This window comes from Malaclemys terrapin, chromosome 12 (assembly GCF_027887155.1).
Source record: "Malaclemys terrapin pileata isolate rMalTer1 chromosome 12, rMalTer1.hap1, whole genome shotgun sequence".
NCBI classification, from domain to species: domain Eukaryota; kingdom Metazoa; phylum Chordata; order Testudines; family Emydidae; genus Malaclemys; species Malaclemys terrapin.
Window position 1 is genome coordinate 2,685,503 of NC_071516.1, and position 15,326 is coordinate 2,700,828.

The 15,326-nt window shown below is 59.9% G+C and overlaps 1 protein-coding gene across 1 annotated transcript; it reads right to left on the reverse strand.

Moving 5' to 3' along the window:
• Positions 1-1,576: 1,576 nt before the first annotated feature.
• Positions 1,577-13,338, reverse strand: REM1 (RRAD and GEM like GTPase 1). Its single transcript, XM_054046481.1, has 5 exons — positions 13,123-13,338; positions 11,445-11,787; positions 10,454-10,536; positions 3,380-3,590; positions 1,577-2,865 (listed from the first exon to the last, which is right to left on the reverse strand). Exons 2-5 carry the CDS (start codon positions 11,782-11,784, stop codon positions 2,588-2,590), a joined length of 912 nt encoding a protein of 303 aa, XP_053902456.1. The 5' UTR covers positions 11,785-11,787; positions 13,123-13,338; the 3' UTR covers positions 1,577-2,587.
• Between the last annotated feature and the right edge of the window lie 1,988 nt (positions 13,339-15,326).

A 15,326-nucleotide genomic window follows, 5' to 3' on the forward strand; every position in this document is an offset into this window, starting at 1 on the left:
CCCAGCCACCCGCCGTGCTGTGTAGTCAGCAAACTGCACTGAGCTGCCACAAGCCCACCATCAGCCTCTCTCATGGGACCCCCCCCAATAGTGAGATGCCTTCCCCCCCTAAACTGTTCTTACCGCCTCGCTCTGAACCTCATCTTTTCTCACAGGACTCCCCAACAGTCAGACACCTTCCCCCCCTACATCGTTCTTACCCCCTCCCTGAACCTCACCTCTTCTCACGGGACCCCCTGAGAGTCAGACGCCTTCCCCCCATACACTGTCCTTACCCCCCTACCTTGCATCTCACCTCCTCTCACGGGCCCGCCCCCCTCCGGTTCCTGCTGTCTCCCATGCTGCCCCATAGACCTGGGACCTCCCCCAGACCCTGCTGGCCAAGCGTCCTTCCCTCTCTCTTTCCAATCTCTTCTAGGAACTAGAGCCGGCTCCACTGTGGCTCCCTAAGCCAAGGCACTGAACTGCCCCGGGAGGTCCATAGCTCGAAGCTTCATTGCTGATGTCCCGAGTATCGCCCTAGCACTAACATTCCCCAGGTCCCGGATCCAACCCCCCCAGCTCACCCTGTCTGTGTAGCAGACTCCATCTCCACCCCTTTCGCCCTGAACATCCAACTGGGCTTCCGGTGTCAAAGTCTGACCCCATCTCCACTGTAAACCACGCTGTAAGGGACGTAGGGCGGGACTGGCTTCGGCCCGGCTCCCTGCCCCAGCTGAGCTGACATCCCCTTGGCACAGCGCTGGGTGCACATGGTGCGGGGTACAGAATCCACAGCCAGGATGATTAACAGTCACTGAGCAATGAAATCACCCCATCTGTGCATAGGAGACACGGGCCCCGCTCCTCCCACTACGGCCACGCTGTGCTCGGTGGCAGCTGCAGGGCACGGACTGCGGCTTGCCGATTCCTGACCGCTCGGCTCCGGCGCTGGCACCGGCTCCCTGCTGCTCTCACTCCTGCTGTGTAACTCCAGGGAGCTCTGCTCCCGCCCTCGCCACCCCTCCCTTCCCACTCAGCTCCTGGAAGGGGGCAGCTACGCCGTACATGGCCCAGATCCCTACTGCACCCAGGGGACTCTCCAGCCAGTTTCAGTTCACTGTGCACCTCAGAAGTAGCACACAGCGAAGTTGGCAGACTGGAGAATCCGGCCTCCATTCCTCAAGGCTATTCCATGGGATTTCCTAGCCGCCTGGAAACCTTGTGTGTGAACCAAGTCCCTCCAGCTGCCCCATGTGCTTCTGTGCTGCCATTTCAGGGTATCTACAGAAATCAAACCAGCCCCCTGCTTGGGGAAATCCCAGGAAGTTCTCGCGGCAGCCCAATGGATCCAGCCCATTTGCCCCCATTAAAGGTGCATTTCGGAGTCCGGCTCGGAAGCCCAGCTCCCCCAGGGGTCAGACTCAGGGGTCTGGTTTGGGCTTTGCCCATCTCGGATTTGGAAGCAGGTACAACGAGCAGTGGGCCCAGCTCCCTGCCTCTCTGGGGGGCACAGGGAAATCCAAGAGAGGAGCCCCTTGCAGGGGGAGTTAAAGGGCAAAAGGCGCTACGCAGTCACTGGTGACAGGCGCCTTTCCAGATTTGGTTTATTCTGCCAGTCTCGGCGGGTCGTCACCGCGGTCATACAGAGACAACAGAAAAACCTCCATCCAAAAACACTGTACAAAAGAGAGATGTGATACAAAAACCCCACCATGCCCACCGCCCGGCCCCCGGCACAGTCCCCAACCCCAGGCCAGGAGACAGGCGGGGTCTGGCTTCCCCAGACTCCTACCCAAGGAAGATGCTTCTCCATTGCCTTCTTCTCCCCTGTCCCCACTGACGTTAATGTGCCCAGAGGTGGCAGCAAAACGCCGCCAGCCCCCACCCTGACATACCGTTGCACCCCAGCTCAGGGCCTTCCTGTCTAAGGGATTTCTAGAGTGCCTGTGCGCACGGTGTCACGGGCCAGCTACACGTCTGGCTCCCAGCAGCATTCAGAGGCATCTTCCAACCTTGGTGATGGCTTTGTGGACTCCAGCAGAGCCGGTGGCCGTACTGCCCCTGCTCCATGATCTGAGTGTCCTGCTCAAACCCATCCCTGGCGCTGGCAAAGTCAGACTTGCATTATCTCTAGGCACCAGGGAACACCCCACCTTCTCTCCCACAGTCCCCGCCCCTCCGGGGCAGCTTCCTCCCCCCCTCCCCCTTCCATGGGCAAACACTAGAACACCTCCTGGTGCCTCCTGGCACCCTGGAGACCTGCCCTAGCTTCTCCCTGCCCGCCTCCTCTTGCAGGGCTCCAGGCAAGTGGCAGGGCTGGCAGGAGGCGCTATTGGGGATTAGGACATTCAGTCCATGCAAGGAGTCCTTCCCCACGGGTTGCTGGTGTCACTTTGGTTCTGAGGCTCTGGTTAGGAAGTTGGCGCCGTCTCCCGGATTATTGCTCCAGACGGGTCTCGTCTCTCCCCTGAAAGGTCCTGTCCACATGCCACCAACCGAGAAGAAAGTTTACAAACCCCTATGTACATGGCAGAAAGCCACTTGGGAGGTACAAGAGGCCATCCCTTTACGCATGAGAAGGAAGTGTCCTGTTTTGTGACAGGTCTCAGAGCACGGACAGGTCATGGCAAGACTTGGAGCGAACTTTCAGAGCCACCTTCTTGTTGTTCCTGGCGACCAGTCTGTCCAGGAAGCGCCGGGCCTTCTTGGTGAGGCTCTCTTTGCGCTTGTAGATGGACTTGCGCCTCTCGTTGGCCTCCTTGCTGTCCCGGCGCAGGCGGATCTGGCGCACCACCCCCTCAAAGAGCTCCGTCACGTTGTGCTGGAGGGTGGCAGACGTCTCGATGAACTTGCAATCGAAGACCACGGCGCAGGCCCGGCCCTCTGGGAAGAGAATGGGTCCAACCCCACCTGAGTTGGCCACCAGGACAAAGAGCTCTCTCCCGGCAGAGCCAGGCGGTGCTTTCTGCACAGGGCACGGGACAGGGGAAGCGGTGAACAGTAGGTTACGCCAGGGAGGCACCTGCTCAGGGCAGTAGCTAATGGGTGCAGGGAGAGATGCTGGTGGAAAGGCTGGATTGATGGCAGACTAACGGGAGGGCAGAGATGGAGGTGACAGGATGGGCTGCTAAAAGAAAGTAGGATGGGTGGTTTAATGGCTGGACAGATGGCTGGCAGAGGACTAGACAGATGGACAGAGAGTGGCACTCCTGGATGGACGCTCAGCAGATGAGCGGGTCCCATCGCAATCTTTCGCTGGCCATCTCAGCTAGGTCTGAGAAGCCGCAGCAGGAGACACCAAGCAAGAAGCCTCCCCCTCCCCTCAGTTCCCGGTCCCCGAACAGCTGGCTGGGAACTGTCTCCCGCAGGGTGGGGACGACAGGCCCTGCTCGCTCACCTTCCACCGAGACCTCTCGGCACCGCACCAGGTCCGTCTTGTTCCCCACGAGGATGATGGGGATGTTCTCTGCTTGCCGGGTCCGGCGCAGCTGGATTCTCAGCTCAGAGGCGCTCTCGAAACTCACCCTGTCGGTGACGGAGTAGACAATGACATAGGCATTCCCCACCTGCATGCAGTGATTGCGGAACCGGTTCTCCTCCTCCTGGGGCTGCAGAGGGAAAGACGGGGTTACTGGGGCACACAGCCATCGGCCACACACACTCGCCGGCGGCGGGCCAGACTCAGCAGTGCTGCGGCCAGCTCCTCACGTGCTTCCCAGTGCCGGGGTAACCTACGCGCCGAGGAGCTGGGAGGAGCATCCAGGATTGGGCTTCTTTAACTTACGCCTTCTGCCTGGCTGGCCACCTTCCTTACTGAACCTGCTCTTCCCGCCCTGGGCTGGGAATTACCAGGCCAATTGAGGGGATGTTTGCACTGCACCAAGCTGGGATCACAGCCCGAGTGGCCAGCCCTGTGCTAGCACTGCTGAAAAGAGCCGTGTAGACACACTGGCACAGGCTTCAGCGTGGCCTGGACACGCGCATCAGGGATCCAAGCTAGGACCTCTCGAGATCCCTTCCAGTCCTACCCTTCTAGGGGTGCTAGTCGGCATTTAAGCGTGTGCTGCTATTTTTAGCCACGCTGGCACGGGTGATGCTAGTGCAGGCACGTCTCGCTGGGCTGCAGTCACGCTACGGATTGCGGTGTGGACACCTCCCAGGCTCCAGGAGCCACATTCAGAGGCAGTAAGTGCGGGCTGGTTGTGAGGGCGGAAAGCCCACGTGCCTGACAGAGCCCAAGCTGGTGGGACGTGCGAGGGGGTGGCGGGGTGGCATGTCCCGCAAGCTTCGACTCCGCTCCTGGCCCAGGGAGTGGGGAACGAGAGCACCCAGCCAGGCTCTTCCAGACACCTGGCGTGGCGGGAACTCCGAGAGCGATTCGGGGCCAGCCGTTCTACCCAAATGCCTGAGCCCGAGGCTTCCCCGCCTGGCGCCGTGCGTAGGCGGCTCCTCCAGTGCGTGGGAAATGCTGCCACTGATGTTTGCTAGCATTTTGCACAGGCGTAGTGACTAGGAGCCCGCACCCCCGGAGCAATGCGGGATGTACCCCTTTCACTTGCCCACAATGCACTGCTGCCAAACGTTTACTCTGCCGCTCCCGGCGCTTTTACCAGCTGCTTCCTTCCTCGCTGTGCTTGGAATCGCTTCGCTCGTATTCAGACGTGACTGGGACGGCCAAGACAACACCCCTGGCTCTTGTCACTCCAGGCCTGCGTGTCAGCGCGGGCTGTATCCTGGGGGACCAGTCCCTTCCCCCCAGGGCTCTCGAAGACTTTGGTTTTGTTTCCTCAAACCACAGCCCCTTGGTTCTAGAGCTCCACCCATCCACAGCCTGCCAGCCCGTTGCCTCGCGCGTCTGCCTCTGGCAGGATGGCGTCAGGGCTGGTTTTTCATTCACGCCCTCATGCCCCTGGCACGGGAGACCAGCAAGGCTCTCCTGCCGTTCCCACGAGCCCAACACACCATCCTTCGCGCTCTTGTTCGCCTTGGTAAGCCCTCCACACCTTTGCCTGGGCAGCACGCCACCCGCTTCGCCATCATTGCGTCTTACCTCGCTGACCCCCACGCTCCCCTCCTGCTCAGGACCGGTGAGCTGTAAATCTATGTTCAGGGTTTTTCTCAGCCTGTGAAAACCTTCCCCCCTTCACTGATTTGGGCACATATGGAAGGACGTCCTGGGACCTCAGGGGCACTGGGGTGATTTACACCAGCTGAGGATCTGGCCCTAGAAAAAACACACGTCCCCATGTGCCCCGGGGGATTGTTACGGGGATTTGATCATTACCCTTTTCTGCAGGTGTCTGACATTCAGGAGGAGGCCAAGGCTGGTGCCCACTCCCAGGATTCCCCTACAAGCATTAATTCAGGCGGTGAGAGTAAGTTAGTACCAGCCAGCACCGCTGGACCCCAGCTGCCCCTCCCCCTCTCAGCCTGACAGCGAGTCCAGCCTCCCCCGCCGGCCGCCGGGATTTCTGCTCACCGCTCGCCATGGGCAGATCTCGCTGGCGGAAGCGTGGGACACTGCTTTCTGTGATGGTTCATTAGCTTTGCTGAGATCCGCCCTCTCCCCTCCGCCTGCACTGGACCCACACATGTGCATTCCCCCATCCATCCCGCAGGTTTTCACACAGCCACTCCCAGCTCCCACAGCTGGGCCAGCTAGCAGGTAGGGGCTCCTGGCAAAGACATGAGGAAGGGGACTCCATGGAGTCAGGGGGCTAGTGACTTGGCATGGGAAGAGCCGTATCCTCGCTGCTGTTGGCAGCACTGGGCACAAACAAGCATTTCCCTCTTGCCCTTAATGGGGAAGGAGGCGGGAACTTGTATAATAAGTGCCCTCCCCAGCTTCCAGGTGGCCTTGATGGCTACCAAGGATGCCAGCCACCGGGATCATTGGGTACAAGACAAGGCACCCCAGTGTCTGCATTATACCGGCCCGTCCTCAGCAGCAATGCTGTCTAGCAATACGAACAGAAGAGTCTTCTCTGCTCCCTGCAGGGGTGGGGCTGAGCCAGCCGCTAGTCTGTGGGCCGGGGCCAAGAGTGGGTAACGGCTCAGCTGAACAGTCCCATCAATCAGTGGGGAACTGGTAGCGCGCTCAAGGTTTACTGAAGGATGAGGCCTGCCCCCAGGCTACTCCCTGCCAGCTGGGGCTAGTCTGAGCCCTTGGAAGGAACGGGTCCCCAGAGAGGGTGCAAATCTCCAGGCTGCAGACAGGGCAAGGAGGGGGAAGCAGTTCAGCATCACAGCCCCGGTGCAGGTGCGGCGCGGCCCCCGCTGCCGTCAGCCTGTCCCCATCAGACAGCAGCCCAGGCTCCCGCAGCCTCTGGCCGCCCAGCAGACATGTCAATAACCTGCAGATTAAAAGCTTCTGGCTTTGGGGGGCGTTTGACCCAGTCTCCTCCTCAATCTGTGTCAGCTGCAAATTACAGCCCCAGGGCTCCGCTCCCAAACGTGCAGGCTGCCCGGCCATGCATCTGTGGCAGCCCAGCGCCTGCAAACACCAATGGGGTTCTTGGGGCTCAGGGGGACCCGCCCTCCCATGCCGGAGAAGGAAGAGGGCTTTAAAGGGTTCACAACAGAACCACTGGCTGCAGCACCCTCTGGGGAACACACCCAGCCCGTGACACCCTTTGTATTCGTACAGCCCCAAACCCCGGCCAGCGCGCTCAGGGGTCTGGGCCTCAGGCTGAAATATGAGCCCCTTTCCAATTGCGAACCGCCAGCAAGAGCCGGGGAGCCCATTTACAAGGGAATGGGGGCCTGGAAGGGAAGGGGCTGAAGGATGGTCCAGTGGTTAGGCCTGGCTTCAATTCCCTGCTGTGCCACAGACTTCCTGTGTGACCATGGGCAAGTCACTTACCACCTCTGCATCTGTCTGTACACTGGGGTTAAGAGCACCTCACCGGGGGGTGGATGGGTGGGAGGATAAATACATTAACAACGGTGATGTGGTTTGAGATCTACTGATGAAAAACGCCACATAAGAGCTAGATAATGTTATCATCAGGCCAGAGCCCCTGGGAGAAAACATGAGCTTTTAATGCGGGTTTTTAAAATGGGAAGGATGGGGGGGGGTAGATTTCAGGGGCATCGGGTTCAAGGCCTTAGGACCCATCACGGTCAAAATGTTGATGTTCACTGTGTCCCTAAACAAATTAACTCGACAATCGGTATCTTCTCACGAGGGGAAATAGCACTCAGTAGAAAAATGCAATTCAGGGATAGTGGAAATAAATTCAAGTCTTTAAAACTTTAGGACCAGATTTTCAGACTGTTTAGATGTACAACTGCTTGTGCAAAAGGTGCATCTAATTTGCATGCACAGTTACCGTGATTAGATGCACAGATTGGGCATGCTAATCCACACGCATTCTGCATGCCGTTGTGGTCCTAAATTCTATGACAAACCGGCCCGCTATTTCTCGTGCTGGGAACAGAAGCCAGCTTCACACACGAGGGAGCAAACCTCAAACTGCAGAGATGCTGGTCAGCAAATGTTGCCAGGACCAACAGGCTTAGGGGCCTTAGAACCAGTAATGCCAATTTACAGTCAATCTCTTCTTTAGAGGCGGTGCAGAAGACACAGGTGTTTCTGACAGGACACTACGGCTTTTCCAGCGAGTGGTCACGCCACTGCTTCTGGACAAGCTGCACGTGCCAGAGCCCTGCCAAGAGAGACCCCCAAACTGGGCAACTCTTCTCGCGTTTGCTTGCAAAACAGGACCCACGAGCCTGCAGCAAAACCTCAGCTCCAACCAGTGCAGAGTTCTGGCGACAGCCAGATCCTGACCCAAGCCTCCCAGGGCGGCGCTCATCTCTACAGACCCGAGAGCCCAGGCAAAGCAAGGCAGATGGAGGGGTTGGGTGGGAGCCGTGGAAAGCTTTGGCAAGATTTGGACCCCGAGACTTAGTACCTTGGGGAGTTTGCCTTTGGGTTTCATGCAGCAGGAGGCCAAGCCCGTATGAACCAGAAGCCAAAGGGCTGGCCCCAGCTTCCCGTGCCTGGCCCAGCTCTGATGTGGAGAGAGCTCATGCAGGCCTAGAACTGCAGGAGGCAGCTGGCCAGAGGTGCAAAGCCGGTTCACAGGAATGACAGGGAATTAACCCTTTGTTCGTCCACTAAAACCAAAGTGATAAAGAATTGCATTTCTCACTGTATCCCCAGTAAAATACTGACCCACTACGAACAGCCTGGCCATAATCACTGCAAGCAGGCCCAGCTGGGCCAGGCTAGTGGGGTCTCGCCAGAACCCCTGCCCCGCCCCCACCTCTCACATCCTCGTCTGGGTCAGGGTCTCTCATTCGGGGCTCGGTGGGTACCACTGACTCACACTCCATGCCAATGCTCTCATCCCCACTCAGTTACGGGCTGTGTTTCCCATAGGAGCCATTCCCCAAGCCCCCTCTGTTCCTCTCAGCCCCCCCCTGGATTTTAAGGGCGGGACGCTAAGGGGTATCTGCGCCCAGTGCTCTGGGCAGAGTGGACAGTGGAAAAGAGGACCGGCGTTTCCTGCTTGTACCAGGTCAGGTGGGGAAGCGAGCCCATCCCTTCCCAGATATCATCAGAGACCTTGGCCACAGGGAGCAGGGGCTGCAGGAGGTGCTGGGGACTAGATGGCCCCCCCGACTTTCCTGAAGATGCAGCTGGCGAAGGGGAAGAGGGCAGGTGGGTCCCAGACCGGCAGGCGGACAGGCCATCTCAGTGAAGCTCAGGACCCTCTTACTGTTACCAGCGAGCGTCGCCCCCAGTTGTACATCGAAAGCAAAGACCCGGGAGGGGCTGGAAGAGGGGGAATCTTGCTCCTATCAATCTCCAGACACCCACAAGCAGGGGCGGAGGGGCAGAGATGCTGCCGGGCACCACGACTGCTGCCTACGAACGCATTCCCTTTAAAGGCTGCATTTCCTCACCCGTCATTCGCCCCGTCAGCTCCTGCACAGCTAGGAGCCAACCGAACCCCAGCACCTCCCAGCACACTCAGCCTGGGCATCTGGCACGTTTCCCTCCTTCTCTCCACCTTCCCCGGGGATGTCTCGGGCCCAGCTCCCGCTGCCTGGCACCTCGCGTCTGCACTTCCGCCAGCACAGCCATTCTGCCCCAGCAGCAGCCTACACCCCCTTTGCAGGTGCATCAGCAGCTACGCCAGAGGGAAGGTGGGAGAATCAGCCCCAAGGGCCTAGCTTGGAGCATCCGCTCTGTGGGGAGCTGGGGGGGACAGGGAGTTGGGTCTGTCCGGAGTCACCCCCCCAGAGTTTAAAATTGCCACATTTTGGAAAGAAGCCGACTCAAGCCCTCGCTTCCTCCCACAGCAGTTAACCCCCAGCTTGGGGCGGGGGGGGGGGGGATTCCTTCCAGCTCCCAGGGGTGTTAAGCTCCTCCCTTGGACACTGATGAGCCAGTCAGCTTTCCACTGGGGAAGTCACCCTCAGCCCCTTACTGGCTGCTGACCCTGACCTCCCCTCTCCAGCCACAGCCTGAGGGGAGCAGTAACCACAGTCTGCTGGGGACATCACACAATGGCCAGAGCAGCTCCCCAGAAAGCGAAAGGGGGGCCTGGTGGACGTAGGGTCCAGCAGGAGGGTCTGTCCCTGCAGCCCCGTCTCATGAGCCGGTGGGCATGGACACACAGCCGGCCGTAGATAACGGAAAGAAAATATCACGTTGCCTCTATACAAATCCACGGTACACCCACATCTTGAACACTGCGTGCAGAGGTGGTCGCCCCATCTCAGAAAAGATGTATTGGAATTGGAAAAGGTTCAGAAAAGGGCAACAAAAATGATTCGGGGTATGGAACGGCTTCCATCTGAGGAGAGATTAATAAGACTGGGACTTTTTAGCTTGAAAAAGAGACGACTAAGGGGGGGATCTGATTGAGGTCTATAAAATCATGACTGGTGTAGAGAAAGTAGATAAGGAAGTAGATTACTCCTTCTCATAGCACAAGAACTAGGGTCACCAAATGAAATTAATGGGCAGCAGGTTTAAAACAAATAAAACAAAGTATTTCTTCACACAACGCACAGTCAACCTGTGGAACTCCTTGCCAGAGGATGTTGTGAAGGCCAAGACTATAACAGGGTTCAAAAAAGAACTAGATAAAAATTCATTGAGGGTAGGTCCTCAATGGCTATTAAACAGGATGGACAGGGATGGATGTTTGCCAGAGGCAAATGAATGAGTGACAGGGGATAGATCACTTGAGGATTCCCTGTTCTGTTCATTCCCTCTGGGGCACCTGGCACTGGCCATAATCGGCAGACAGGATACTGGGCTAGATGGACCTTTGGTCTGACCCAGTAGGGCCGTTCTTATGTTCATACAAGTTCATTGTGGCATTTACAACAGCAATAGACCCTATAATAAATAGCTCCAGTCTATCAACAGAACCCACTTCACTGAAAAGGTAACCTCCCTCCACCCACAGACAGCCCCTCTGATTGCCACGCCCCATGCACGCTCCCCTACCCGCCTCTCTGTTTCCCAGGTGTCCATCACCAGCAGCGTGGTCTCCTCCCCATCCACCGACAGGGTGCGTTCGTAGGCGTCCTCTGAAACAAGCCAGATGCATCCAAGTCAGCCAGACTCCGCGTGCCCAGCAGGGCCTCCAGCCCAGGCCCAGGGCCAGGGCCGCTGAGCTCCGCAGAGGGAGAGTCTGCTGGCTGCTCAGGCTGGGAGGAGGCAGCACCCCAGGGTGGTGGGGCTAAACATAGGGCATGAAAAACACAACTGATCCTCTAGGCGAGGAACTAAAGCTACCAACCAGCCAGCACCATGGAAGGATGTGGGAAAGTGGTGAGGTCCAGGGCGATGCCCTGGCGGAAGCCTGCTCTCCTGCCTTAGTGCGTGGAAGGAGGGGAAGGTGCTGGGGCATCTCACAGTTCTTCCCAGATTCAGGACTCACTCATCCCCCTTGCCAGGTTATTTTTTGGCTTGTGGGGAGGCTGAAAGGTACCGAGGCTCTAGCAGGCAGCTGGACAACTGGCATTGACTGGACCCAGGCGGCTGACCCCTGATGCGTGTCAGAACGATCTCAAACCCACTGAAATCCACAGCTAAGGACCCCCCAGTTTTCAAGGGGGTGCACAGTGTTACCTACAATAGGTACATCAGAACTGAGCCACCGGTGGCTCTCAGCTGGCACTGTGCCCTGCTAACTTCCCCCTGCCCAGCCCCAGAGATGGGGAACGGCACTGGGGGCACGATTCCCACGTTTGGCGGCACGCTCCTCACTGCTAAGCAGTGGCTCTGCCCTGCTCCCAAGCAGTCAGTGCAGCCTCTCCACTGTGCCCCTTGGCTTGGGTTTACACAGGGCTTCTGCCCGCTGTGACCCACTGCCCACACCCCAACCTCTGCCCCGCATGGTCCTCAAGAGCATTTCATTCTGCAGAGCCCCAGGAAGACCTGGGGCAGCCGGCTTGACACCCACGCTGCATTTCCTCCAGGGCAGGGCCCCTACCTCCTGGCTGTTCCGGCAGGTCCCGCTCTTGGATCCCGGCAAAGAGGTTCACCAAGCTGGTCTTGCCCACACCAGGGTCGCCCAGCAGCACCACCCGATACAAGGATTCCCAGGAGCTGTCGGAGTCGGCCGAGTCCGATGACCAGCTGCTGCGCGGCATGACGGGAGCTTTGTCTCCAGGCTCGAAGGATGAGGAGTAGCCAAGCGGAGGGTGATGGGACTCACTGGGGTTAGGCCTCAGCTCACGCATCCCTGGCCTGGCCTGGTGGGAGAGGGGGACCGGGGTGCTGGCCCGTCTGCACACAGGGCCCTTGCCCCCTTGCTGCGTGTTCAGAGTCATCTTCTGCAAAACAGAAAAGGCCGAGCGACGGGCTTGTGGAAGGAAGTCTGGAGGCGAGCGCTGTCCTGGGGAGCTGGAGGTCCCGGTCTGCCTTTCCTCGCCCTGCTCTGCCTGGGATTCTCCAGGACTGGACCCGCCCCACCCCTGGGTGCCCTCGGAGTTCGATTACGTTCACCTTAGGTACAGAGGGGATCGTTTTCAGTTCCACTTCGGTTGGCTCCTGACTGGAGGCAGGCCCAGAAGAAACAAACATAAATCATCCCGGTCTCCTAACGCACTCCCCAGCCGCCCTGCGTTGTCTCAGCCAAACAACTTTTAAACTGGAAAAAAATATCTGGAGCCAAAGACTCTTCAAAGCCCGGTGGATCCTGGGTGTTAGCCCGTCTCTGCTTCAGCTCCAGAGCAAGGAAGGCAAACGTGTGGGGGGAGGCAGGAGGGGGGTCTGATTGCTGCCCACACCCAGCGCCCTTTCACCCAGCTGGGATTGGGACACAAGTAGGGTCCCAGCAGCGTGGGAAGGTTTTTATTCAGGCCAGATGGAAGGAATAAAGGAGAGGCAGAAGGCCAAGGGGCTGATCCATGGAGGAGAGGGATTGGAAATGTTCCCTTCGCCGATCTCACCTGCTGGGAAGGGGGTGGGTTTAGGGTGGTACCCACAGCTGCCAGCTTGGCACTGGCCCATGAAAGACCCTCGCCCCTCTGTGTCGGGTAAGGACAGGGAGGAAGCGCTGTCCCATGCGCTTTCCCGGCCTGGTTTCCCCACCCTATGAATTTCAGCCTGGCACCAAACCCCCAAGAGTCCCGATGCCATGGGGACAGCGGTGCCAACCTCCACCACATGGCACAGGCACCATTGTACCAGCCTGGGGAGCAGCGCACAGGAGGGGCAGGGAGGCGATCCCGACAGACACAGCGTCCTCCCACCCGGGCCAGGCAGCGCCAAGCGCCCGTTCTCCGAACCTGCCCCGGGTTCGAGGCTCCCCAGAGGAGTCCGGCCCCACCCGGGATGCGGCCCCAATTCCGGGACTCGGAGGCTCCTTGCGCGGGTCCCCCTCCGGCCCTGGGAGCGGACCCATTGGCGGCCGCGGGCAGCCCGGAGCCCGGTCCTGCCGGGGAAAGGGCACCGCGCAGGAGGGCAGCCCGCTGGGGCAGGGGAGCCGAGCCAGGCAGCCGAGGGAGCGGGGAACGGCGCGCCCGGGATGGAGAGTCTCAGGCCAAGGCTGAACGCCGGGAGGGGGCCAGGACAACGCGGGCTGCCGGGGGTTCGCTGCGCTCCCGTGCGCCCCAGCTCTCGGCCCCCGCAGCGGAAAGTTTCTTCGCACAACTCAGCCCGCTCACCTCGGCGCCGGCCCCGCTGCTGCTCCGCGCTCCCCGGCTCACCGGAGCCGCTGTCCGGGGGCCCCCGACCGCCCGCAGCCCGCGGAACCCAACGCCCGGCCGCTGGAGCTCCCCTGCCTCATCGCGTAGCGCCGCAGCCGCCGAGCGCAGGGCTTTAAACCCTGGGAGGTGGAGCTCCCTTCGGCCGGTCCCGGGACCCTCCCCTGCCCGCCCGGTGCGGCTCAGAGCGGGTGGAGTTGGAACCCACTCCCCGAGCCCGGGCCAGCGCCGCGGGATCCACCCCTGCCCAAACCCAGCGCCTCCAAGGTCCGCCCCGCAATCCGCCAAGGGAGTCACTGGCCCGGCCCAAGGCTGTTCCCCACAGGCCAGGGGTCTGAGCACTGTGCCGGGGGCCCACACCGGGCGATCAAGTTCTCCAGCACCCGAACACCCTGCCCCAGGCTTCAGAGGGGAGCCCTGGTAGTCTGTAGCCACAAAAACAACCAGGAGGCCGGTGGCACCTTAAAGACGAACGTTTATTTGCATCTGAAGAAGTGGGTTTCTTTACCCACAAAAGCTTATACCCAAATAAGTCTGTTAGTCTTTAAGGTGCCACCGGCCTCCTCCTTGTTTCTGCCCCAGGCTGAATCCAATGCCCATCCCCTCCCCCAACACCCACGGGTATATGCCCGCCCCCCCCCCACCCCAGCCTGAGCCCCCTGACTTCCATACCCCCAGCTGGATCTCGTCACCAGGGCATCCACTCCACTGCAGCGCCCACAGCCCCTGCCTCAGGGACCTGCCCCTTCAGGCCTAATAATCTCAGGGCATCATTCTAGACACCCCCCCACATGACATGATGGAAGATTATACCTCCAGCACCCAGCATAGCCCTGGACTATCCCTCTCCAGACCCTGTTGCCCCAGGCAATTAATACCATCCCTAGGACTGGGGTAACTTCCACTTCCCCGTAGGGGGCAAAGAGAGAGCCAGCAAATGAAGTGGCCAAACAGGAGGATGATCCTTGGAAGGCTGCCTGAGCTGTTTCCCCAGCCAAGCGTGTGCCAGTCCCCTCGGTGGTCCTGGCACTCTGCTCCCCAGGGCTGGGTGGTCATGTCCGTGATCCTGCCGTGTAACACGGGGCTGTAGATTTGACAGACTACTGCACGAAGAGCTGCTGTAACACATCAGAAGGCCTCCTGTCACCTTGGCTGCTACCACTCTAAGCACCTTCCTTCCTTCATTTCCAGTCGTTAGTGGATTCGCATTCTCAGCCCAACACTGAGAGGTGTGTGGGTGAGGCTAGGGCACTGTCAACACACACCGTGAATCCTGTCTGGTCCCCGCTATGGTGGGGCCCAGCCAAGGGCTCTCACTTCAGCAGAGCTGGATCAGTCCCCCAGGGACGAATCTGGGTGCAAAGGCCCCACTTTGGGTGCACTAGGGCTGGTGTTGGGAAGCCAGCTCCTACTGTGGGTCTGGTTCAGGCTGCAGCCCCGGTCCAAGCTCCTGGGCTTTCCCATTCCTTACAGGGCAGCTTTCTCCAGGAGTGAAAAAATGGAGAAGGAACAACTCAGCAGGATTCTTCTTCAGCCTGCCACCCTTGGAGGAGATTCTCCTCCTATGTTTGAAAGTCCATCCCCTATCAAAGGGCACTTCCCACCTTCCATGGGTGAGACAGCCCCTGTACCAGGCCTGCTCTCCAGGGCTCCTCATTTTCTGCTAGTCGGCAGGGAAACCCCTTCCCCCAGCACTTTGGCTCTGGGAGTTTTCTATTAATCTAGGGTTACCATACGTCCGGATTTTCCTGGACATGTCCGGCTTTTGGGGGCTCAAATCCCCGTCCGGGGGGAAATCCCCAAAAGCCGGGCATGTCCGGGAAAATCGGGAGGGCTCAGTGGTGCTCGGCCGGGCCGGCGGTGCGGGGCCGGGGGCATGGTGCCGGGCCGGGAACCAGGGTCACAGTGCCGGGCTGGGCGCGGGGCCGGAGGGAGAGCCGGGGGCACGGTGCCGGGCCGGGAGCCAGTCAGCCGGGCCGGCGGGGAGCCGGTCAGCCGGGCCCGCGAGGAGCCGGTCAGCCGGGCCCGCGAGGAGCCGCGCCGGCGGGGAGCCGGTCAGCCGGGCCGGCAGGGAGCCGGGCCGGCGGGGAGCCCGTCAGCCGGGCCGGCGGGGAGCCGGTCAGCCGGGCCCGCGGGGAGCCGGGCCGGCGGGGAGCCGGTCAGCC